Source organism: Ciconia boyciana, chromosome 6 (assembly GCF_034638445.1).
Source record: "Ciconia boyciana chromosome 6, ASM3463844v1, whole genome shotgun sequence".
NCBI lineage: Eukaryota > Metazoa > Chordata > Aves > Ciconiiformes > Ciconiidae > Ciconia > Ciconia boyciana.
Genome location: NC_132939.1, coordinates 20,229,404 through 20,244,787, shown reverse-complemented (window position 1 = coordinate 20,244,787; position 15,384 = coordinate 20,229,404). Strand labels below are relative to the sequence as shown.

The 15,384-nt window shown below is 42.6% G+C and overlaps 1 protein-coding gene across 20 annotated transcripts in view; it reads left to right on the top strand.

Moving 5' to 3' along the window:
• The window catches only part of TSPAN4 (tetraspanin 4), a 469,335-nt gene that overhangs the window by 406,853 nt on the left and 47,098 nt on the right, over window positions 1-15,384 (top strand). For all 20 annotated transcript variants that reach the window (XR_012042902.1, XM_072863719.1, XM_072863720.1 and 17 more), the window contains one exon: window positions 3,046-3,120. Coding sequence is in view for 19 of the 20 variants with exons in the window: in XM_072863719.1 (XP_072719820.1) it covers window positions 3,046-3,120 (75 nt within the window). In the remaining variant the exon portion in view is untranslated. The remainder of the gene's footprint in view (window positions 1-3,045; window positions 3,121-15,384) is intronic.

Here is a 15,384-nt window from a genome sequence, read left to right as displayed (position 1 = left end):
GCCAGGAGATCCAGCCCACGGGCTTCTGCTGCTGGACACAGTGGCATAGCTGGCAACAGCAGCTGACTGCTCTGGTCCAAATAGGGTGGGGGGTTTTTTAGCAGAGTTGTATGACTTGGTGTTGCAGGGGAAAATACTCTCGAGTCATGAAATTTCACTTAATTTATTGCCAATTAAGATAAACTTTTAATTACTGATTCTGGTATTGAGAAATAATGACAAACAATTACACACTTGAGAAAACACCTCAACTTCCCACCAGACACCTTTCCTCCCACCTTGCCAGTCTCCAGTCCCCTCCCTGCACATTATACTCAGTCATGGGGGTCAGTGTGGGGTGCTTTCCTATTTCTGCCACTCTTTGTTTTCCACAGCTCCAGCATGGGGTCCTCCACAGGCCACCATCCTCTCAAAGGCGTAGCTCCTCCTGGGTATCCACATGCGCAGGCATCCCCTGCCGCTGCGCAGGCCTTGGCTTTTTCTCTAGTGTCTGGCTTTTTCTCTGGCTACTGCCAGTAGGTCCAGTTTCTCTAAAACTGGTAGCCAGACTGTATCCTAAACCAAACCATTCCCCATCTGCTGTTAAAAATGTTCTTCCTCAGGCTCCCCCTTCTCCTGCAAAGTCATTCCCTGGCTTCATCTGTACTGTCTCTGTGCTGGTGAGTGCAGAGAAGGGAGGAAAGCTTTCTTCAGAGCACAGGAAAAAGAGGTCCCTGAATTTTACTCCGGTTCCTGGCCATACTCACCGTTCCAGGTGATGTCCTGGATGGGACTGGAGGCCATTGGCTCTGAGGGGACGGCAGAAAGGTATTGCGCACGTGTGTGGGTGCCACAGGAGCGGGGAAGATGCTCTGTGGAATGGTTTGCGAGTCATCTGGTCACACGTGAGCTGTGGGAAGGATGTGAGTACACTTTTTGTGGTTGTAGACTTTGAAGGTTTTAGCTGCTGAGCTCTCTCATCTCTACTGGATGTGTGAAATGCAGTTTTTTGAAGGCAAATAACTTTCCTACAAAAATCCACTTATAGTTGGGTAAGACAAAAGGCACGTGCCTGAAATGAAGCCGCACTTTATTTCAGGTCCCTGCTCTAAACACCGGAGCGTGAGAGGATTTCAAATTAAGCCACCAGAAATTTAACCTGGGCAGAATAACATACTTTGCCCTGCTTCATTCTTAGAAGTAGTTGAAGTGCTATTTTTTAAGTTCTTCCAAAAGCTTTTATTCTTTAGACAGAAACAAGCTCAGAATATATAAGCATAGACAGTTAAGGTTTGGCAAAATTATAAGCTGACAAAATTTGGGTCCTGTGGTAGGAAATGCTGATCACTGTTTGTAGTGGGTACGAGTCCTTCCTTTGTTCCACAGTAGTGGTCGCATGCACATTTTGGAAAAGCCATGCTTTATAGATGAGCAAAAAAGTACCCCACAGCCAAATAAAATATAACGAAGTGTCCGTGCATCTTTCCAAACGCCATGTGCTTTGTCCTGTTTCAGTTAATGCTATGCATCAGACTAAAATCGTAAATGTAAAAAATAAGCAAGCTGCACCAAGGCTGGTTTGCAAAGCCATACAGAAGGTCAGTGTTGGATGCTAATGATGTGGAAATCAGCTTGGATCACAAGCGTGAATGAGTTCTGTGATTCAAAACTGGGCAATAATAGGATCCAGTATTAGGGTCAGGCAGGTGTGAAGATACTAGTGATGAAGATTTGAAAATAAACTTTAAGACTCAGAGGGCAAAATGCAATGAGTTCTGTAGACAGTGTAATTGTACTAGTGGAGAAAGGTATTTTCCCCTTCTTGACCTTTTGCCCTCCATTCAGTCACAGAAATCCATAGGTTCAAAGGTTTGGTTTCAACTTACCAGGCAGTGAAGAAGCTCTGATAAGGCTTTGTAGCTATTAAACTTTCATAGGTTTGCAGCCTTGTGGTTGAAGCTAAAGAGACGGTAACTGTTTTTTTTCTCTTGGGGATAGGATTTCAAGTCAGTGCTGCTCAGTATTAGAATTCCAGCCTTGCAGGCTGCTAAGTGTATAGAGTTTATGTTATAGGGAGCAGGACCTTTGCCTGAGCCTAAAAAGTTTCCAAAATTGCGCTCTCTCCTTTACCCATCTTTACAGAACTCAGTTTAATTTAATGCTCTGATAGCGCCTGTTCTAAGTTCATGCAACCACTGTGTTGACACTGCTGCAGACCTGTGCTGCAAACCTGTCCAGCATCTTAACAAAAAGCAGAGGATATGGTTTTTCGGAATTGTTTGGCATTGCCAACATTTCCTCTTGCTGAGGTCGATAAGAGCTGAGGCCTTTAGAGAATCTACCTGAAATCCCTGTGTTAAAAGTTTTTTATCCACTCTTTGAGCTTTTGACTACTGGGTTTTAGACCATTCCATGGCTGGAAAAGAGGTGGACTGACTTTGCTTTGATGTCTTCAGGACAAATCAGCCCCTTTCAGTTGAAACCCGTGGGTGATTTGTGTAGCTACGTGAAACTGATTGTAAAGCTAACCTGGTATACAAGCTTTTTGGTGTGACTTTCACTTCTCCCACAATTCCCCTTGAAAGGAACTATGACTTTATGGTTTATGGACCAGGCTACCTTCTCTTGCAATGGGAAGTCTAAGCTGTGGATTTCACTGATACCTTGTTAATTGGAAAGATCTGATGGGGAAAAAAAATAAAGAAAACCTAGCCTGGGGAGAGTCCTCAAGGGTTACTGTCAAATAGAGCACTGGCCTGCTGGGGAGGCAGACTTTTGTGGGGTTTTATGCTGTTCTACTAAAATCAGTAATATAAATGAGCCATACGTATGCCTGGATATTGCTGTGTTTCCTGACTAGTCCTTTACTTGCTTTTTCACTTGCGTGTTGCGTGCCTTCTGTTCTGCTGTAACACAGCAGCTTTGCATCTCGCTACCGGTATGACTCCCACTCCCCATTCTGCATGATCTGCTGAATGTACTTATTGTGCATCTCAAAAAAGCTGAAATAGATGTTGATGGGTTTTGCTTTTTGTTTTTTTCCCCTGTCCCTTCTTCTCTTTACAGTTTTTTATCATGCTGTTAATTATATTTCTGTTGGAGCTCACTGTTGTGATTCTGTTCTTCGTCTACACTGACAAGGTAAGTCAGATTCCTCATTTTTCTTTCCCCTTCAGCAAATTTTTATGCCCCTTTTCCCTATAAATAAATCATGAAGCATTTGGCTTGGTATGCACATCATGCTTCTGTCTTCCTTGAGACACCCCTCTCAGAAGGAGCTCTCTCAGAATGCATAAACAGCCTTGCAGGACTGGGCTCTCTTGCTTGCTTATGTGTACGACTCAAGGTCACAGATATTGCCAAGTGCATCTGCCATTTAAAAAAAAAAACCAAACACCAAAAACCTCCACAAAAAAAAGCAAAGAACCCAACGAGCCTTACATGTAGGAAGAGACACCCATCAGAATGAACAGGATTTTAAAAAAATGTTTACAATTTAAGAGCCACATTGATGTTGTTACAAAGGAGGTGTCCTTAGCACAGGCAAAGGTACACAATTCATTATCTTTCCAAGTTGCTCCTTGCAGCGCATGTGTACTTAGATTCTAGTGGAAAGTCAAGGTAAATGTATAAAAGTTTAACAAACAAAGCTTTTGTTTGTGGTTTCAAATTTTACTTATGTTTGACCTTTGTTCCTATGCTTACTTGGTATTTCTGTTGTAAGGACAAGATTGCCTATCTGAATTATCCTTATATATTCCTTATATATCCTTATATATTATCCTTATATATACTTATCCTTAAAATAATTTTTCTAAAAAAAAAAAAAACTTACATGAATAAACCCAAAACAAGGGCATAATTGTGCATAACCCTGCTGTTCAATCAAAATTGTCAAACAAAGTCTCTTACAACTGAAGACTAAGGGAGCTTGAAAACACAGGGTAGGTGGTAAAATTTTGCCATGAATTAACAGTCATCAGGTACATAACCAGTAAACAGCTTCTTCTGGAATGGAAAGACAAAATAGCAAAAAAAAAAAAAAAATTAAAAATAACTACACAAAATATCAAAATGAAATTAAGATTAACAGTAGACCTAGTTATATTCAGTATGTTTAGCAATAACATGGACAAGGAGTGGATAAGACATCAACATTACTTTCTAGAAAGGCTCTGAATTAATTAATGAACACTGTGAGTGATTGTCAGGTGCACTTCTGAAGGACTGACAAGAGCTAGGTTGCTGGATGGTATGCTGTAGCTAGAACATGGAATTAACTTGCAAGGTAATTAAAGTAGAAGGGGCAATTTTAAATTACTTGTATGCATTATTGGATTCTGAATTACTTGTAACCTCTTGGGAGAAAGATCTACACGTCATACATGAAATCTTAATAAAGGCATCTACTTAATATGCAATGGGCCTCCAAAACCCAAATACAACACATAGCATGTATTTAGAAAAGGAATCAGTTAGAAAATATTATCATGTCATTGTGTAAATTGATGGACTTGCCTCACTGTGCATTAATGTTGAGTTTTGGTTACTTCATTTCAGTGAAGGGTAACAGAAACAATTAGAAGCACTAGAAAGGTGGGAGAGAGCAGTCATGAAAAGGGATTATGGAGACTACCCTCATTCAGTTTGGGAAAGGAAAGAGATCCTCTGCTTAAGAGATCTTAAGAAGAGAAATGATAGCAGTTTCTAAAATAATGACATAGTCAAGACCTGTCCTGAACACAGAAGAAATTCTTGAAAACGCTAAGAAGTAGGTTTAAAAGATAAATGTTTCTTATGCTCCATGTCACCATCTTGTAGAATTCCCTGTTGTTGGCTGTTGTTGAGGCTGATAGTTTGATAAATGTGTGGGTATGAAGGAAAGAAAAAAACCAATGAAACATTTTTATTCATAAAGCAATCAGCGCTGTTATGTTGACAAGTGTGTCACAGAGAATGTTGGTCCTCACTCTTCAGAGGTAAAAATAGTGAAAAAGTGTCAGGAAGGATCCCCTCCCTCCTTCACCCTCTTGGTTTGCAGTGGTTTTTATTTGTTCTTAATAAAGAGATCAGGAAATTTAACTTTCCTCTGAGTCACATACTGTAGTTTGATACAGAAGGTACACTACAGTTGTCTGTGAGATCAAAGCAGAGTCTAAAATATGGGCTCCAGTTCAAGTGCAGTGTTACTGAGTTAAGAAATTGCTGTAGTCTGTGTATTGTGGATGATCAAATTTGAGGATCTTAATGTTCCTGTATGACTTTGAATCCATGGACTTATACTGAGGAAATCAATAGTTTGTTTCTGTGTTACACTTACAATCCTGCCTACAGAATAAGTAAAACAGCAGCAGCCTAAAACTAGTATTTTCGTACAGCATGCGTAGAATTTGTGTGCTGGCTTTCCTGATGTGAAGAACAGTATTGCCACGTTTACTGCTATGGGGAAGTAGCTAACTCAGTCAAGTTCACCACAGTAATTCAGTTGATGCAGTTCCTTGGAAAAATCAGTGAAAGAACAATCTACACTAACACTTGCACAGCAGAAGAAAGTAACGTTAATTTTGTGTACAAAAGCAGAAAAGGACTCTGCAGATTAAGACTTCGAGGGCTCCTGTGTCATTCATTCATATATATATATATATAAATATATAAAAATATAAATATATATATATATAAAATCAGCAATTTTTTTAAGTACCTGGTAGCCTTCTGTTAATTAGGAGTGTACGTACATGTAAATTCTTCCCAGGATAAAATGGGGGCCAATTGTTATTTTCTGTTTCTGGCTTAAGAAGAGGTTGAATAATGGATTCCCTGGCAATTTTCACTTACTCCTACTTTGTCAAGTGGAAGGACTTTGGAGTGGATACTTTGTCCCTTGCTACAGAGTTTAATCAATACTTTCTTTCTGTGAAGCAGGGCAGCGTTATTACTCTATGTAGGTGGAGAGGCAGGAGCTGAGAGTTGTCGAAGACTCTGCAGGCAGCTGTGGCCGATTCTGAATTTAGAGCTCTTGATGTTTTGGCTGACGGCAAGGGATTGGAGAGACTGAGCTGTGCTGATGGCAGGGCTGGGTATTGCAGCTGACTTAATAGCACTTGTCCAGTGAATGATGTCCGTTTTGTTCCTTCTGCTGTAGAATAGGCACAGTAGCAAGCTGGTGCTTGCACCGCAGTATCAGCCACAGGGTGAGTGTGCATCCAGTCGCACGTGGACACAATGCGTGGGTTCTTGAGCTGCAAAGCAGTCTCTCTGTATCTATTGCTGGGGCTGTTGCTTTAGTAGTGTGTTCATTATTAAAAAGCATCAAGACAAAAGTTCTTTACAGCCATTAACAGATAGGTTTTTGGCATAGCGCTTTTATTCTTTTGCTGTGGAAGAGCATGTAGCTGTGGAGGTAGACAGGGCAGGCTGCTGGGACTCAAGGCAGCCTAGACTGACCTGTTCTCATTCATCAGCTTGGGAGAAGCCCCAAAATTGCCTCTGCCTCTCGTTCTAGTGACTTGGCAGCAGCCTCTCTGAGCTTTGAAGCAGCCAACTTGCTCTCATGCCCTAGAATGTCATCTTCCCTTTTCTTGATGGAGAAATGTTTGTCTTGATCTCATGAGATGAATGCTGCCCTGGACTTTACAACTCTTTCTCTCAACTGGCTATGCGGCCTGATGTAAAGAGAGAGGGGCTTGGAGAAAGATCAGGAATACATAGTATAGAAAGGAAAAGGGGTAATGCCTTGCTTCTTGGAGCTGCACTGTGGATCTCTTTGGCAGGGCCTGAGCTCACACCTTCTTCACTATTTGTCCAACTGGCCTGGCTGGTTACATTGCAAAATATGAATTCCGTGAGTTCTGCAGAAGTGAAATGTGGGCTGTGTGGGAATAGGATGAGGAAATGCATGGGATGGTTGTCAGGAAAAATATATAGCACTTTTATTTTGTCTTGGCTGTTCCCAAACCAGCAGAGTGATTGGTTCATAGGCTGTCTTCAGCTCAAAGTGGGCACCTGAGGGACTTGGGAGCTCCTGTTGGTGTTTGTGCATGTTCATATGCAAGTTCCCAAAGTGCAGCTTTTTATTTTTTTGAGGGCAGAAATATCAGCCCAAGAGATGTGGGTATTGAGTGGAGTTTGTGTGATTATGAGAACTAAGGCAGGTTGTTATCACTCTGAGCGCGCTATTTTTTCAGGCTAAATTTATGCTCCCATTTGAAGCAGTCCAAACTCCAATGACATTACTAGAGTCATGTGAATGGTTGTGTGAATGGCCACCCATCTATAGCTTGAATATTCTCTTTAATATGTTTTATTTTGATTCCATTAATGCAGAGCAGCATTTGACATTTTTATAAGTTGATCATTTCTATGTAAGGCTCTATATGTATTTATGAGAGATCCACGGAGTACTGATAGGGTTAACCTTAATTTTATTGTGATAAAGAGAAAGCAGCAGGGCCCTATCCTGTCAGAGGCTGGATACTCCTTATATTTCTCAACACTAGATTAGACCCTATTAGAATATAAATTATGCTAATAAAATGCATAGTCTTGTACCAGTTCTAACTTGTATAATCCTTCTGGTTTTAGCATCTGTGTTTATTTTTACTGTGATGATTCTCCTGGAGGCACAGAGAAATAAGGCCATATTTGCTTTTTTGCAGCTGTAATACACGATTTTTTTCAGTAGGTTGGTTTGTTCAGATGTCTGCATTTTTTCTCATTTATGGGCAGAGCTATGGTGCTGCTATTTAATGCCCGCAAATGGAAGAACATAACTAAACCACTATAACGTACTTTTTTTTTCACTTTTCTTTTTGAAATGTCAAACTGAGTAACATAAGCCAGTTTAAGGAACAAAAGCACTGAAGGATCACTGACTACAATATTTGATTATGGGAGCAGTTACTGCTATTGGCAACTCAAAGTTAAGACCAGAATTTTCAATAAAGATTAGGCCATTAACTCACTTGGGGTCCCTGTGAAAATTACAGCCTAAATTCCATGCCTGCTTAGCTGTGTTGAAAATGGCCCACATAATGGTAGAGGATTGAAAAATAATGGCTACTTCTGTTTTTCATGAGATGTGTGAAAATGCTCTTGTTTTCCGTGTTGCAGTAAATTGTAATTAGTTCCTCTATAGCTTTTACTGCTAGCTTATAAAAAATATGGTCTGTAGATTGATGCATTTCTTGCTTTGTTTCTCAAAACATTTTACAAATTATTGTAATTTCTGATTGATATTTTGCCTGGTCACATACAGATTATAGACAGCAGACTGGAATGTAGTGGGTATGATTTCAAGTATAACTCAGTCCTCACAACCTCTTTCACATTTGGCTTTAAAGACAAAGTGGAAAAATGGAATCTTTTCCACCTTCTGCACTCACAAGCAGTTGCTCACAGAAATGATCTGATGGTGCTGAGCCACTCTCCAATATGAGGAAGGGGTTCACAATCAAACTGAAGAAGTTATTCATACAGAAACCTACTGCAGAAACTGTTCCAACCTACTGCAGAAACTGTTGTTCTCATTGAGCTTCTGTCCAGAAAGCTTAAAAGTTTTCCATGTTTGTCTTTTACAGAGCTTCAGCAGAGCAGGATGTCTGCTCAGGTAACAAAATGCCTCGTGTTCCTAGTCAGCCTAGCATGAAGGGCTGTCCAAGGCGCACTCAGAGAAGATGTTAATCTTTTTGAAAATGGAGAAATGGAGGCTAAAGTGAAGGGACAAAATCATCCAAATTGTATTCAGTTTACAGATGGTCTTAAGTGATTGGAAAACAACAGGCTTTGGAAAGTCCTGCAAAACTGGCAGGGTGGTCACTCTGTACCACCCTTCAGTCAGATAGCCTGCCTTTTCTACCAGTGTTTCTTCATCAGCATTTGACTTTGCCTACACCGTCCCATTGTCGCATGTTTTAAAACTTCTTACAGTTGAAACTTTTGAGTGGTGGTAGAAATATTGGGTCCCTGTATCCTCCTTTGTCACAGTGAACATAGCTGTTCCTGCTGCTGTGCAAGGCTGGGAGAATTTCAGAAGAATATCTGTGTGGGTAGTATCTGCATTTGTTGGTGTGCAGAAGGCTCTCAAGAGGACAAGGCCATTTTTAACTCTCTGTGGTATTTCTGTGGGGTTGTGCTGCATTAACATAACGTGCTTCAGAGTGTGCAATTCCTGGTATGTGTATGCAATGGTTTCTGAGCGGCCTGTGTGTTAATGCTTTATTTTTCAGTTAGAGCTCCATTTGTTGTTGTTTTTTTTTTAATAGAGTTCTCCACACACTGAGCAGTTCCTGGCACGTAGCATCTCTCTGGCAGTGTTCTGGAGTTAGGGTTTTGCATAAGTGCTGACATAGCTAAAAGCTATCCTCAGATAAACAGGAGTAGCATTGCAGGTGGATGTGGAGGAATCTATAGGTTGTCTCCTGGATTGCAGTGCACTGCAATTATTACTCTGTGAGGGTGATGCGTTAGCCCTGGTCAAATCTTTTATTTCTCTAATGCAAAATAATTGGATATAAATGGTCATATAAAATAAGAAAAGACAGAAGTGTCTCTGTGGTTTATTTTACTTGGTAATAAGCTTAATTTTAACTAGTTTATTAGCATTTCAGGACTGGTGTCACACAGTAGGGAGTTGCAGAAATTTCATCAAAAGAATTTAATTAAAACCAATTCGTTTTGGCTTCTTTTCAGCAAAGCATTCAGGCATAGGTTTAAATCTGTCCCTATTCAGCAGATAACTTAAGTGCATGCTTAAATCCATGTGACTGACTTAATCATATACTGAAGTCTTGTCAAAGTTGAAATGCACCTTTTGCGTCTTTCCTTTAAAAGAGATATTGCTAGGGAAATGCTAATGACAGTGAAGAATTCTGGAGATTGTAAAGATGCATCACATCTGTCACTCCATAGGGAATTTAGTGAAAAATAATGAATGTTTGCTTTAAAGCATTATTGGTTATCTTCTTCTATTTGTTTGAACAGCTTTCCATTTAGTATCTTGAACTCTAACACATCACTTTAACCTTTTTTAGGCAGGAGGAGGTGAGGGGGATGGAATTTATTTGCCTGTCTTGCTGAAAAAAGCAAACACACCAAAGGAAATCCCGATAGTTTCACTAATTCATTTGTCAAAGGAGGATTCCATTGAAAGTGCACCTCCAAAATGCTATTAACAGGTTTGTTGAAGGATAGCAAAGTATTGGTGAAAAGAATTAAGTGCATGCTCAGAAATATGTGTTATTTAGGAACAGTAACTGCAGATAAAATGCATTACGCCTCCCCACTGGGAACTCTTGATCAATGGTTGATCAAGGCCTAATTGATTCCTTGAATAAAGTGTTACCAGGGGAATGGGTACAGGGAAGGGAAAATCAAACTTTCCTAAATTAAGCTCCGTGCCTAACACAAATACTCTTTGTAAAGATTAGATAATGCAGTAGTCTGTCAGCTCTTCATGCCATGTATCTCCCTATTTTGGCTGAGTTCAGAAATGAAGATGAATGTAGGTGTCTCATCCTAGTGAGTATGGATTTTTGTTCATATTGCAATGAGTACAATATTTTTCATATTGTCCTGCTGCACAGTCTGGAATAGTGCTTTTTCTCAGGAGAAATCCAGTTCCGACCTCCAACCTGGCTGACTGGGAGGTTAATTCCCAGAGCTGTATAGATGAATCAAACACAGCTGCTGCTGCCATTATGCCTGGCTTAAAGCCAGCCAGATTGTCCTGGTTTCGGCTGGGATAGAGTTAATTTTCTTCCTAGTAGCTGGTATAGTGCTGTGTTTTGCATTTTAGTATGAGAATAATATTGATAACACACTGATGTTTTGGCTGTTGCTAAGTGGTGTTTACACTGGTCAAGGACTTTTTCACCTTCCCATGCTCTGCCAGGTGCACAAGAAACTGGAGGGGGCACAGCCAGGATAGTTGATCCAAACTGACCAAAGGGCTATTCCATACCATATGACATCATGCCCAGTATATAAACTGGGGGGAGGTGGCCGGGGGGTAGCAGTCGCTGCTCGGGGACCGGCTGGGCATCGGTCAGTGGGTGGTGAGCAGTTGTATCACTTTTTTTTTCCTCCCTTGGGTTTTGTTCCTCTCTCTCTCGTTGTTTTCCTTCTCATTACAATTCATTATTATTATTACTATTATTTTGTTCCAATTATTAAACTGTTCTTATCTCAACCCATGAGTTTTCTTACTTTTGGTCTTTCGATTCTCTCCCTCATCCCACCGGGGGGGAGTGAGCGAGTGGCTGCGTGGTGCTTAGTTGCCGGCTGGGCCTAAACCACGACAGTCCTTTTTGGCGCCCAACGTGGGGCACGAAGGGTTTGAGATAACAACAGATTAACAAGAGCGTATTAAGGAATTTAGATCTGTTAGTAGTTGTGGGACGCGATATTGATCTGTCTGTTCTTAGCATTGGTTTACCTGATCTGCACCATGCTCATTTTTTTGTTGTACATATTGAAGATCGGTGTTGGTTTTTGCAGTTTGCTGTGCTCTGCTTTAATTGATGATGTTTTGCCTATGAGATTTGTTATTAAAACAGTGACCTTGGGTTTATTTTGCTATCTAAGTGCTGTACTGAAACCGTTATTGTATGTCGGGTATCACCTTATGGAGACAATTCGCAATTATACCTCTTCCTCGGAGAGGTTTTTTATGGAGGAAATGCAGAATTGTACCTTCACTACTTTCTTCTGCAATGTTTCCTCCTTCATTACAATAACTTTTCAGTATCTTGAATATCCTTGGGTAGTTAAGATACTTCTATTGGTATTGCTTGGGAATACTGTTTCGATCTTGTCCAAGATTAGTAAGCAATTTAAGAATATCATCCAGAGATCTGCCCCAAGGCCAGATAGTTATGAGTGGCAGGGTGTGTGGGATAGCATGGGAAAATGCCTAAGTTTTATTGGGCACCTCCAGTGTTTTGAAACTTCACCCCTGAACAAGTGCAGAATCCTGAAAAATTAGTAGAATATTTGGAAAAAGTATGTCGTCACCCTGCCAATTCTAGGGAGACACAAATCACTGCAACGTGCTGGGGTCTGGCCCATGCCTATCGACCCCTGTTCAACACTATTCAGAACCCTCAAGGATCTGGTGACAAAATGACAGGCACTGCGGCTACTGTAGCCTCCCCTGTGACAGGCACTTTGGCTGTTCTGATTCCCCCTGCAACAGGCACTGTGGCTGCTCTGGACAACTCTTGTTACAAGCACTGTGGTCACATCAGCCCCCCCTGCGACAGATGGTGCGGTTCAACCGGGGAACCAACCCATGTCAGTATCAGTCGCCCCTATACATAAGAAGAAATCCTGGAAGCGAAAGTCAGCTCGTTTAGAAAGGGAAGATGAAAGAGCGGGGCCATCACAGAGAGAGGAAAAGGAAGAACTCGTAAACGAGACGGAAGCCACCCGATCCCTATCCCTGAGTGAGCTGCGAGATATGCGCAAAGATTTCAGCCGTCGTCCAGGCGAGCATATTGTCACCTGGCTGCTCCGATGCTGGGGTAGTGGGGCCAGTAGCCTGGAATTAGAGGATAAGGAAGCTAAACAGTTGGGATCCCTTTCTAGGGAAGGGGGCATTGACAAAGTGATTGGAAAAGGGAAACCAGCCCGCAGCCTCTGGTGGCGACTCCTGTCAGCTATAAAGGAAAGATATCCCTTCAAGGAAGATGTTGTATGTTGCCCCGGGAAATGGACCACCATGGAGAGAGTTATCCGGTACCTGAGGGAATTAGCTGTGTTGGAGGTGATTTATGGTGACCTGGACGATGAGTGGTCACCCAAAGATCCAGATGAGGTCCAGTGCACACAACCTATGTGGCGGAAGTTGGTACGAAAAGCACCATCGTCGTGTGCCAACTCATTGGCAATACTGACCTGGAAAGACGGAGACGGTCCAACAGTGAATGAAGCTGCTAGTAACCTCCAGGAATACAAAGAAAGTATCTCTTCCTCCCTTGTCTCAGCTGTGGAGAAACTATCCTGGGAGTTCCAATGGTTCAAAGAAGATATGTCCTACTCCCCACCTGTACGGATCAGTGTCTCAGCTATTAGGAGTCAGCATTCTTCTGCTCAAGAGAGAGGATATAGAGGGTACACACCATGGGGTACCCTATGGTTTTACTTGCGTGACCACGGAGAGGACATGAGGAAGTGGGATGGAAAACCCACCTCGACCCTAGAGGCGTGGGTACGTGAGTTGCAAGGAAAAACAATCACCAAAGGGAGTTCTTCCAGGAAAATTGCTGCTCCAGTTTCCAGTGGGCAGTTCCCCAAACAGAGTAGAAGGGCTGATCTTACTCCTGATTTTAATGAAGGAGCTCCTGACTCATATATACAAGAAATGGGTAATGAATATTATGACCAGCATTAGGGGGGCCCTGCCTCCAGCTAGGAGGAGGAAAGGGACAACCGGGTTTACTGGACTGTGTGGGTTCGATGGCCTGGCACATCAGACCCACAGGAGTATAAAGCTCTTGTAGACACCGGTGCACAGTGTACCCTAATGCCATCAAGCTATATAGGGGCAGAACCCATCTGTATTTCTGGAGCAACAGGGGGATCCCAACAGCTAACTGTATTGGAGGCTGAAGTGAGCCTAACTGGGAATGAGTGGCAAAAGCACCCCATTGTGACTGGCCCAGAGGCTCTGTGCATCCTTGGCATAGACTACCTCAGGAGAGGGTATTTCAAGGACCCAAAAGGGTACCAGTGGGCTTTTGCTATAGCTGCCTTGGAGACAGAGGAAATTAAACAGCTGTCTACCTTGCCTGGTCTCTCAGAGGACCCTTCTGTTGTGGGGTTGCTGAGGGTTGAAGAACAATAGGTGCCAGTTGCTACCACAGCAGTGCACCGGAGGCAATATCACACCAACCGAGGCTCCCTGATTCCATCCATAAGCTGATTCATCGACTGGAGAGCCAAGGAGTGAAGAGCAAGACTCACTCACCTTTTAACAGTCCTATATGGCCAGTGCAAAACTCTAATGGAGAGTGGAGACTAACAGTAGACTATCGTGGCCTGAATGAAGTCACGCCGCCGCTGAGTGCTGCCGTGCCAGGCATGCTAGAACTTCATTACAAACTGGAGTCAAAAGCAGCCAAATGGTATGCTACAATTGATATCACTAATGCGTTTTTCTCAATCTCTTTGGCAGCAGAGTGCAGGCCACAGTTTGCTTTCACTTGGAGGGGCGTCCAGTACACCTGGAATCGACTGCCTCAGGCGTGGAAACACAGCCCTACCATTTGCCATGGGACTGATCCAGGCAGCACTGGAACAGGGTGAAGCTCCAGAACATCTGCAAGACATTGATGACATCATCGTGTGGGGCAATACAGCAGAAGTTTTTGAGAAAGGGAAGAAAACAGTCCAAATCCTCCTGAAGGCTGGTTTTGCCATAAAACAAAGTAAGGTCAAGGGACCTGCACAGGAGATCCAGTTTTTAGGAATAAAATGGCAAGATGGACGTCGTCAGATCCCAGTGGATGTGATTAACAAAATAACAGCCATGTCCCCACCAACTAGCAAAAAGGAAACACAAGCTTTCTTATGTGTTGTGGGTTTTTGGAGAATGGATATTCCAAATTACAGTCTGATCATAAGCCCTCTCCATCAAGTGACCTGGAAGAAGAACAATTTCAAATGGGGCCCTGGGCAAGGACAAGCCTTTGAACAAATTAAATGGGAGATAGTTCATGCAGTAGCCCTTGGGCCAGTCCAGGCAGGACAAGATGTAAAAAATGGCCTCTACACTGCAGCCGGGGAGAATGGCCCTACCCGGAGCCTCTGGCAGAAAGCACCAGGGGACCCTTAGGGTTTTGGAGGCAGGGATACAGAGGATCCGAGGCCCACTATACTCCAACTGAAAAAGAGATATTGGCAGCATATGAAGGGATTCGAGCTGCTTTGGCAGTGATTGGTACTGAACACAGCTCCTCCTGGCACCCCGACTGCCGGTGCTGGGCTGGATGTTCAAAGGGAGGATCCCCTCTACACACATCATGCAACTGGTGCTACGTGGAGTAAGTGGGTCGCACTGATCACACAACGGGCTCAAACAGGAAACCCCAGTTGCCCAGGAATCTTGGAAGTGGTCATGGACTGGCCAGAAGGCAAAGACTGCAGAATATCACCAGAGGAGGTGGTGGTGCGTGGTGAAGAGGCCCTACTGCATAATAAACTACCAGAAAATGAGAAGCAATATGCCCTGTTCACTGATGGGTCCTGTCGTATTGTGGGAAAGCATCGGAGATGAAAGGCTGCTGTATGGAGTCCTATAGGACAAGTTGCAGAAACTGCTGAGGGAGAAGGTAAATTGAGTCAGTTTGCAGAGGTGAAAGCTATTCAACTGGCTTTGGATATTGCTGAACGAGAAAAGTGGCCAGTGCT